Raw genomic sequence first — 9,495 nt, forward strand, 5'->3', positions numbered from 1 at the left:
TTTGGTCCCAAAGAGCAAAACTGGGGAAGAATGAGTGCTCCAGAGATGCCAGCCATGGTGCCCTCCGCCACCCAACGTCCTCCTCCGAGCCCAGCGTGACTCATGCCTGAGCAGCTCTGGACAGAATGTGAAGTTGGAAATGGTATGAGAATGAGGGGGGTGGCGGTGGGGCCGAAGGAAGAGATGTGCAGAGAGGCATCAGGCACACAGATGGGGAAGAAGAGGGGGTGGAGAGCAGAACCAGAGAGGCAGAATACCAAGAGAGCAGGGGAGCAGCCAGGCCCTCATTTTCAGGGCGACCTCATCAGCAAGCCTCATTTTCAGGGCGACCTAAGTGAGCCTGTTCCTTTTGCTCAAAGAAGGAGGGCTGTGCGGAAAGGTACCGGCCCCCAAATTCTGGGACCTGCTCTTCGGACCTGCCCTCGAAGGGGAGGTGCATAAGAACAGGAAACCCACGTCCTGGGACAGGTTTCACCACCAGCTCCCCCACACCCATCTCCAGCCTCTGCCTGTCAGAACCTGCACCTCCTCTCTGGTTCGTGAATTCACCCAGCTGCTCAGGGTCAGACCCCTCCTCCTGTATCCTCAGCCGGTTGCCACAAACACAGGGGCCTTGTTCGCCATGTAGCCCCAGGGCCTAGAGTTCTACCTGGTGCAGAGCCAGGGCTCTGTATATTACCTGTGCAATGATATTAATAATTCTTAGAGGTCCCCAGAGAAAGCCATCTGCTCCCTCCTTGGAGGCCACCAGCCGTCTTCCTGGTGCCCACGTCAGCATCTCTGACGGCTGGCTCCTTCAAACCACCCTTGCCTGCCAAGTGTTGCGCACATGAGCCGGAGTTGTCCCTGCTGTCCTGGGGCTCACGCAGAACCATACGGCAGGGGGCCTGGCCTCCCGTGGGCACTCCTTTGGGAGCCTCGGCATCAGTTACCCCGAGACCTCTCCTCCCTCCATCCCCTTCTGCATCCAGCTCAAGACCAAACACCAGTTTGGGGGCACATCTCTGCTCTTGCCTCAGCTCCTGACTCTGGGTGTTCGTAAAGCCCAGCCCGCTCTTAAGGGAGAGACACAGGGTCTACAGCTGCTCCAGGGTACCGCTATCCATGCGGTCTGCGGCTGAGCGGCCGGGCTCCGTGCTGCCCTTGCTCTGGTCTAGGTCTTTCCAGCCAGTAGTCAGGGCGGGGAACATGTAAAGAAGAGGCTGGGCCAAGGGACAGTTGTACTGACTTTATTCCCCTTCACTCTTGTCCTCACCCTCCTGCTATCCCCCACGCACTTGGGCCCCAGACACCAAGGGTCCACACACACACCCGACACAGCTACCTCTGGGCCCCCAATGAGGAGTGCGGTGGCAGCACCTGCCAAGTTCAGAGGCTGAGGCTCTAACTCCAGCCTGTGGTCAGGGGGCTTGAGGCCCACCTCATCTCTCTGCTCACCTCCAGCTGGCCCAAGACCAGGGAGCCCAGGGGGAGCTGGGGAGGGGGCAGGCCCAGGTTCCAGACCCAAGTTCTGGACAAATGGGCTGAGAAGTCCATCTGGACTGAGGGGCACCCACCCCCACCCCCTCCGCCCTGTACATCTCTAGCGGGATGTGATGATCCCCTGCCCCCTTCCCCACAGGCCCTGGGAAGTGGGTATGACGCCCCAGTCCCCTTACTCCAATATCCAGGTGCTTGTTAATGTCTTAAAAATAAAAAGGAAAAGGAAAAGCTGGTAAAACAAGAACCCCTACCCATACTGGCACTGCTGAGGTTCCATTATTGCTTCAGACCCTTGTGATCTGGCTGGAAAGGAGCTCCCACCCACACTGGCCTGAGGGGAAGAGAGCATTTAGCACCAGGGACCAGGATTCCTGACCCCACTGGGACAGGGGCCTCCCAAGAGAGGGCTTGGCCATGCCCACCCACAGCTACAAGGACCATTTTGACCAGAGCCCAGGCTGCCTGCTGTCTGGATCCCCACCCTCAGAGGAGAGGTGTATGAGAACAAGAAACCCAAATCTTGGGACAGGGTTTCAACACCAGCTCCCCCCACAACAGCCATCTCCAGCCTCTGCTTATCAAAGCGTGGCCTCACAGGGACCTGATCTGGCCAGCCCCTGCATCCCCCCTGCCCTCTCCCCACCCGGCTCACTCACTAAAGCTGTAGTGGGGCTAGCTGGTGACAAGACCACCAGTCCCCATGGGAGACCCTGGTGTCAGCGACAGGGGGTTGGGGGAACCCAAAGGGGTCCAGACCTACAGCACATCGGGGGAGATCAACTTTTTCGGGGAAAACATGAGCCAGCTCTGAAGAGCTGCCAGGCACTGGGACCAGAGGTTAGAAATAGCAAGGAAGAGGAGGAAACAGAGGAGGGGGGGGGGGACCCTGAGGACGTCATGGAAGCCCAGAGATCAAGGGGTAGAGGAGAGGGAGCTATAATAAAGCAGGAGCCTGGAACCCTCAGCCTTGGGGTAAGGGAGCTACACGATTGGGAGCCTGACAGGGAGCCTTCCTCCCTCAGTGAGGGGCCCACCTTCTCTCTCCAGAGGACAGCAGGGGTGTCTGAGGGCATGTCTGTAGGCTCTGGCTTGCACTACTGCCACGGCTTCAAATGCAACTAGGCCAGGGCACTGCCCGCTCTGTGCCCAGAGAACAATCAGGGCTGTGTAGCTTGGATTACGAATCCTCAAATCACTCGGGCTTCTTGGAGCTGCCCACATCTGTACAGAATAAAGTGCTTCGTTTATTGATGATTAAAATGTCCCCAGCCCCCACCCCAGCGCCATGGGCCTCACAAGGAGGTCAGAGGGGTTCCAACCCCCTCAGCCCTTGGGCTGATGGGGCCCACTCTCCCCCTGCCCCCTGCCCCTGTCCCCCTTTGGGCTTACCCACTCCAGCCATGCTTGGGAAGGTGGTGGTGTGGGGGTAGTCGTGGGGGTTTAAGGTGCAGAGTATAACAAACAAAACCGTATAAACACAAAAGGAAAGAGCTTAACTAGGAAACATGTAGCTTATGGAACCTTCCTCCCCATTTTAAAGGCAGGAATAAAGACGTTAAATGACAACAAAAAAAGGGTGTCCTATTAGTGCCAGCCTCGTGGGGGCAAGCATTGGGCACAGGCTGGGGCTCCCCCAGAACTCCTGCCCCCACCCTGGGCCCTGAATGTGCAGGTTCCTCTCGCCCACAGTGCTACAGGTGCCCTGCCCACACCGCAGAGGCCCAGGGATGCCGGGTTGTGGCCAGACCTAGGAAGATGAGGCCTCTGCCTTCAGAGCAGGGATGGGGACAGACACACACACATCTCTGGTGTGGGAGAGACGACCAGGGCAGCTGGTGAGGGACGGGGTGCTCTGTGAACAGCAGCCCTGCCCCCTGCCCCACTGATAGCACCTTGAAACCTTAAAACATTTTGTCTATGCCTCCTTCTCAGGGCCCTGCCCCTGGTGTTCACCCATTTGCAGGGACTTCGACTGCAGCCCTTGGGATCTGGCACTGCGGGAGCCAGCCCGTCTGCCCACCCAGGGCCTAGCCCCCAGCCCCCTGAGGCCCAGCGGCTTCTGGGGATGTCTTCTCCTGGACTCAGGGACCTCAATGCAGCCTGGTACAGCTCAGGGTCCCTGTGCCTGCTGCCAGGGTGGTGGGCGGGAGAGCAAATGCCTGGGGTCCAGCCCCTGCCTACCCCACTGCACACGGTGCAAAGCTGGGTCTGCAGCCTTCACACTCCGCCACTCCCTCCACAACACGCTCACAGGCATCCAGACTCAAGCTCTGTGCCTCAGTGTCCACAGCCCTCAGACTGGGTCCACGACTCCTTCCGGGGGTGGGGGGGGTGGCTGGCACTCCAACTCTTCCCCAGACTCCCCAGGATGAGGGGGCAAGTTGGGGTGCACAAGGGCGGCAGAGATGAGCCACCAAAGCTGACCCAGGCTTGGCTTGGCCAACCCCCCTCCGGCTTAGGCATCAGCAGAGTGACCCGTCACACCTGCTCCCCAGCCCCTCCCTCCCTGCTGTACCTGCTGCTCCAGCACCCCCCTCACCTGGAGGGCGGTGCTGGTAATAGTTTCCTCTCTTTTCTTTTTCCTTCACTTCCAAGAAAAAAAAAGTAAAGGCTTCAAGGAGTCACTGAAGGGGGGGGCCCTTGGGAGTGAGGTGTCCTTCCCCCACGCTGGGGCCACCAGCCTGCAACACTCCCAGGGCCAGGGGCCTTGAGCAGCGTGTGTCCGGCCGCCTCTGGAGGTGAGGGCGGCAGTGCCAGGCCAGTGCTGCTGCCCTCCCACAGGAAAGACGAGAGGGCGGGGTGGGGGGTCCCTCCCAGAGGCGCCCCCTGGGCTCCAGGCCCCGCGCACGCGCGGTTCGGCAGTCAGTTGTTGGCGCTCATCCTCCCGCCGGAGTTGGCAGTGGTGGGGAAGAGTGGCGGTGGGGGCGGCAGGTGGGGCGGGGGCGGCAGGGTCTGGGGCAGCCCCGGGAGCAGGGGCAGTGCGTGAGTCGGAGGCTGGGTGGGGGACAGGCCTGGGGCAGAAGGGGGGCCGTCGCTGGCCAAGGGGTGACTGACGCGGAAGCATTTCTCCTTGTGGGCCTTGAGCATGTTGGAGAAGCGGAAGCGCTGGCCGCAGACATCGCAGGGGTAAGGCTTCTCGCCAGTGTGCGTGCGCCGGTGCCGCTTCATGTTGGGTCGGCTGGTGAAGCTCTTGCCGCAGATCTCGCAGATGTATGGCTTCTCCCCTAGGCATTGGCGACGGGCACCGGGGAGTCACTGAGGAGTCCCCGGACCCCAGCTCCGCACCAGCCTCCCCGCGCCCAGAGAACCATAGCAGGGCCCAGCCCCGGCATCCGCAGGGCTTCCCTACCCTGGGAGGCAGGGAGGACGGCACCGAGCCTCATAGAGAAGGGCAAACTGAGGCCCAGAGTTGAGAAAAGGGGCATGGCTGGGGCCACCCCAGGCCTCCGGGGCAGGACTGCGAAGGGGTCCCTCCCTGGAGGCCGCCATACCTGTATGGGTCTTCATGTGCTCGTCGAAGTACTGCTTCATGTTGAAGTCCTTGCCACACCACTGGCACATGAACTGCTTGTGGCCGATGTGGATGCTCATGTGTGACCGCAGCTGGTACTTGTACTGGAAGCGCTCATTGCAGTTCTGAGGGTGGGGGGGAGGGTGAGGCCCAGGGGCAGAGGAGGGAGCAGCCTTCAGGAAGGGAAGCGCCTGCCTGTGACCGCAGGGCCCAGGGAGGACACACACACCGGGAGGGGGTCCTGGGGTGGGGCAGCACACGGGCAGAAGAGAGGCCAAGGGCAGGCAGGGCCCAGGCGGGAACGGAGGTCAAAAAGTGGAAAAAGGCCACAGAATGGAGGGAGTCCTCATGCTTAAAGCTGAGCTCCCCCGCCCCCCCGCCCCTCCGTCCTTCCTCCTTGTTGGAAGACCTGCCCCCCTCATCCCCGTCCACAGCCCTGTCTCTGCTCTGAGATGTTCCTCTCTCCACCTCTCCAGAAAGCCCACCCCATGTACCGTTCCGGCCCAAGGAGACTGCCCACCCTGAATGCGTGGCGGTTGCGTTGGAGCTGGGGTGGCAGAGGGTGGGGGCCGGGGGGGGGGCAGGCAGGTGGGCATCCAGGTAAAGATGGAGTGGGAGGCAGGGGCCGCAGACACCAGGGTGGGCCCCCCCCCCCTTTCTGAATCCCGGGCTCCACTCCCCACAACTCCCAGGTTTTTAGGCAGCTGCCGCTCCCGCTCCCTGTCTGTCCAGGTGGCCCCCGGGGCAGGCAGAGGAAGGAGCTCACCTCGCATCTGAAGGGTTTCTCCCCAGAGTGCTGCAGTGAGTGCACTTTGAGAGACATGCTTCGTTTGAAGGACTTCCCGCAGGTCTCACAGGTGAAGGGCATGTCCTTGGTGTGGGCTGTGGGGCAGGCCATTATGTCTCAGGGGGACGGACCCCCATGGCTCCTCCCAGGGGCTCACTGCCTGACCACCTCCCACACAGGGCCTCCCGGGAGGCCCACCTACTTTAAGGTCTGCTTCAGAGCCTCAGTCCAGGCTCTGGGGCTGACTTCAGGGTGAGGGCTCTTCCCTCTGGGCTACGTCTGTCTGTCTGCTCTCAAGTCTGGTCAGACTAGCATGGAGGCCCTCATGTTCTTCAGCCTCTGGCCAAGGCTGCTTCACTCCCAAAGCTTTGGGGAGAGACTGAAGGACTCCCAAGTAGGACTGGCCTCGGCTCAAACCCTGGCCCGCCACTGGCTCCCTGCACAGCCTCTGTGGGCCTCAAGCATGCCCTTCTATAAAGACAGGCTAGGAGTGGTACTGAACCTCAAAGGTGGGCCTTACAGGGGTGACACTGAGCAGTCCAGAGGGAGTTAGCTGTGCTCCCCTAAAACCCCGGAGAGGTGAGGACTTAACGAACTGTTCAAGGAAGATCTGGGGGGAAATAACTGGAGCCAGAGCTCAGAGCTGGGGAACTCGAGCCCAGGAAGACTACCAGTTCTGGGTTGCTCCCCATGCTCCTGGCTGAGACCTCGAGCCTGGGGCCCCAGCTCCCAGGTGGTTGGAGAAAGGGGGGAGGGCCTGGCCAGGGCCATATCTCCCTTGAGCCCCAGGCCCCAACTGGGCAAAGAAAGGAGGGGCACCTGGACACCAGACTTCCAGCCAGGCCCACAGAGGGGAGAGACAGCCATGCCTGAGGCAGAGTAACCCAACACACACTTGGGGGGGCCTCCTTACTGTGTCGCATTATCATGGGCTGCATTCAGAGAAGCCCAAAGCCCTGTGAGGGCCGGAAAGAAGGTGACAAAAAAATGAGAGGCACACCTGTCCTGAAACTGAGGGCCTATGTCTGCCCATACGTCACTTTGCGTGATTTAGGAAAAGGCGCTCCTTTCCCTGGTGGCCACAACCCCATACTGTGGCACATAGTCCGGTTAGCAGTGTGCCAGCTGGATTCTGGTCCCCATCTGCCATCTTGTCCAGGAACCCTTGTGCAACGTGCAACCTGCCCAACTATACATGGTAGTCCTGACCTCTGCAGTCCTGTCCCGGCCACGTTTGCCACTGCAAGCAGCCTCCCCAGGCTTCACAGCTGAGAGGGGCCTTTTCACGCTTTCACACCGCCCTTGGATGGGAAGTCCTTCCCAGCACAGCCAGCAGCTGGCCGAGCTCTGACCCCGGGCCCCATCCTCTCCCGGCCTACTCACCAACCATGTGCTTGCGCACGTGGGCCATGGTGTAGAACTTCTTCTCGCAGATCTCACAGGAGAACTTCTTCTCCGCATAGCCATGCACGATCTTGTTGTGCTCGTGGAGGGACCAGAGCTTCTTAAAAGCTTTACCACAGGTCACACACTGTGGGGTAAGAGGACTTTAGGCCCCAGGTCCTGAGTCGGGACTGTGTGTGACCTGGGACAAGCTGCCCCTCTCTGGACCTCCGTTCCTTCACCTCACCTGTGCTGGCGAGAGAGCCCCGGATGTCCAGCGACCAGCCAAATCGGATGTTCTGGGAGTTGGGGATGGTAATCCACCCATCCAGGGCTGCAGCCTGGGGCCCTCCCCCATCCTTGAACCGAACAAGGGTCAGGGCCCTCCTACACGAGGAAGCCCCTCCTCGGTGCTCATTTTAACAAAGCATCTCTCTACTGAGGGGCCATGGTAACAGGTCTGGCGGAGCTGGGGCACTACCTTTGCTGCCTCCCCCTGGGGGGACCCAAGCCCTGACCCCGCGGATCCTCGAGGAGATAGGTGCCAAAGGGCCAGGTGGGGGAGACTGTGGGAGGTACCAGGCCCCACGAGGGAACGGAGGGTGGTGGGAACCCTGGGGGCCCCCCTCCTCCTCCTGTCCTACGCATCCCTGCAGGACACTCTTCCAGAGGGCTGGAGCAGGTCAGGCTTGGGCAGAAATGGGTCAGGGCGCCCAGCTCAGAAGGGGCACACGCGTCTTTCCCCTTCAGGAGGAAGGCTCAGGTGTGTGCAGGTGGACAGTCAAAGGGCTGCCCAGCAGGCAGGCACGTGGGAACAGGTGCAGGAGGGTGGGGCAGGAGACCAGGTAACCCCCGGGGAACACTTTCTCCACAGGGCCATGCAATTAGCAATTAGCTCAGGCAATTAGCGCCGGCCTACCTGCTGCCCCATCAATCCCCTCCCACGTCAGAACAAGCCAAAAGCAGCCAGGCTGGCCCTGTGCTGCCCACACCCTGAGAGGCCAGGCTGGCACACAGGCTGACCCGGGGCCTGGCCACCAGCCCAGCTCCCCTGCTTGGCCCCAGCAGCCCCTGCTCTTCCCAAATTTCTCATCCAATCCCTCTTTCCAGGCCCAGGCCAGCTGGCATCTCCAAAGCGCTGACAGCAAGCAGGGGCTTTCTCCTGCTCGGTCACCCCTTGCTCCATTCAGCCTTTGTGGCAAGTGGAAATGGCGCCCTCTCTGGGCAAACCCTGCCCCGCTTTGTCTGTCAAACCGTAAATGGTGGTGGACCTGTTGGCCTTCTAGCAACCCTAGGATTTACTAAAACACGGACTCATCCCTCCTGGCAGCTGGCTATCCGCCAGTCTCAAGTACTCAGACAACTCCCTCCTCTCGTCCTCCAAAGCCCATGCTCCCCTTCGCCCCTCTGGCCAAGGGTACTGTTTGTTTCAGTCCTATCTGCACGTGTCTCCACACGCCAAGCCGGGTTCCGCCCGCCTCCTCCAGGAAGGCACTGGCATTATCCCCACCACCCCGGGCCTGGGCCAGCTCCAGGGGCCAGGGGTAAGTCCAGCTTCCCCAGCCTGTCTGTCTGGGCGACGCGGGGTGCCTGGCCTCAGTGGCCGCGTGGCGTCAGCGGGCCTGCTGCCCAGCCCTGCCCCACCCCCCCACGGAGCCGGCGGGGCCCACCTGGATGTTGCGCTCGCAGTCTGTCTGCCGGTGCAGCAGCAGCTCGCTCTCCAGCAGGAAGCGCTTGCCGCACTGGTCGCAGATCTGCATGCGGCTGTGGGTCACGTTCATGTGCTTCTCCAGGTACCAGCGGTTGTTGAAGACGCGAGGGCACTTCTGGCATGGGTGGTGCTGCTTTTCTTCCAGCTTCACCTTGGCCCCCAGCCCGTCAGTGGCCTGTGGCCCTCGGGCCGGCGCAGAGGCTCCCGGCGCGGGCTTGGGCCTCTTCCCACCCCGTGGCCTGGTCTCCTCAGGCTCAGGGGGGCCCCGGCGCCGGGCGTTCTCTCGGGACCGAGTGGCCATGCGACCGTGGGGAGGGGGCTCTGCCCTGCTGCCCCGACGCCCCGCCGGCCCCTGCCTGCCCCCTGCCTCCCCCTCCTCCTCCTCCTCCTCCTCCAAGCTCTCTTGATCCTGTTCACTGTGCCCTTCCTCTTCTTCCTCCTCTTCCTCCTCCTGCTCACTGTGCCCTTCCTCCTCATCTTCCTCCTCTCCCTGACTGCCACCCTCCTCTTCCTCCTCCTCCTCCTCCTCCTCTTCCCCTCCACTGCCACCACCCTCCTCTTCCTCTTCCTCCTCCTCCTCCTCCTCCTCCTCCTCCTCCTCCTCCTCCTCCGAGTGTCTCT

At 61.6% G+C, this 9,495-nt stretch overlaps 1 protein-coding gene across 1 annotated transcript in view; it reads right to left on the reverse strand.

Annotated features, from left to right (window-relative positions):
• Positions 1 to 979: 979 nt before the first annotated feature.
• The window catches only part of ZBTB47 (zinc finger and BTB domain containing 47), a 17,501-nt gene continuing 8,985 nt past the window's right edge, over positions 980 to 9,495 (reverse strand). The window contains exons 6-10 of the mRNA XM_049629228.1: positions 8,834 to 9,493; positions 7,164 to 7,311; positions 5,760 to 5,875; positions 4,974 to 5,118; positions 980 to 4,706 (exon numbers count right to left, since the gene is read on the reverse strand). Of these exons, the coding sequence (XP_049485185.1) occupies positions 4,345 to 4,706; positions 4,974 to 5,118; positions 5,760 to 5,875; positions 7,164 to 7,311; positions 8,834 to 9,493 (1,431 nt within the window). The 3' untranslated portion in view covers positions 980 to 4,344. The remainder of the gene's footprint in view (positions 4,707 to 4,973; positions 5,119 to 5,759; positions 5,876 to 7,163; positions 7,312 to 8,833; positions 9,494 to 9,495) is intronic.

Source organism: Panthera uncia, chromosome C2 (assembly GCF_023721935.1).
Source record: "Panthera uncia isolate 11264 chromosome C2, Puncia_PCG_1.0, whole genome shotgun sequence".
In the NCBI taxonomy this organism is placed as follows: Eukaryota; Metazoa; Chordata; class Mammalia; order Carnivora; family Felidae; genus Panthera; species Panthera uncia.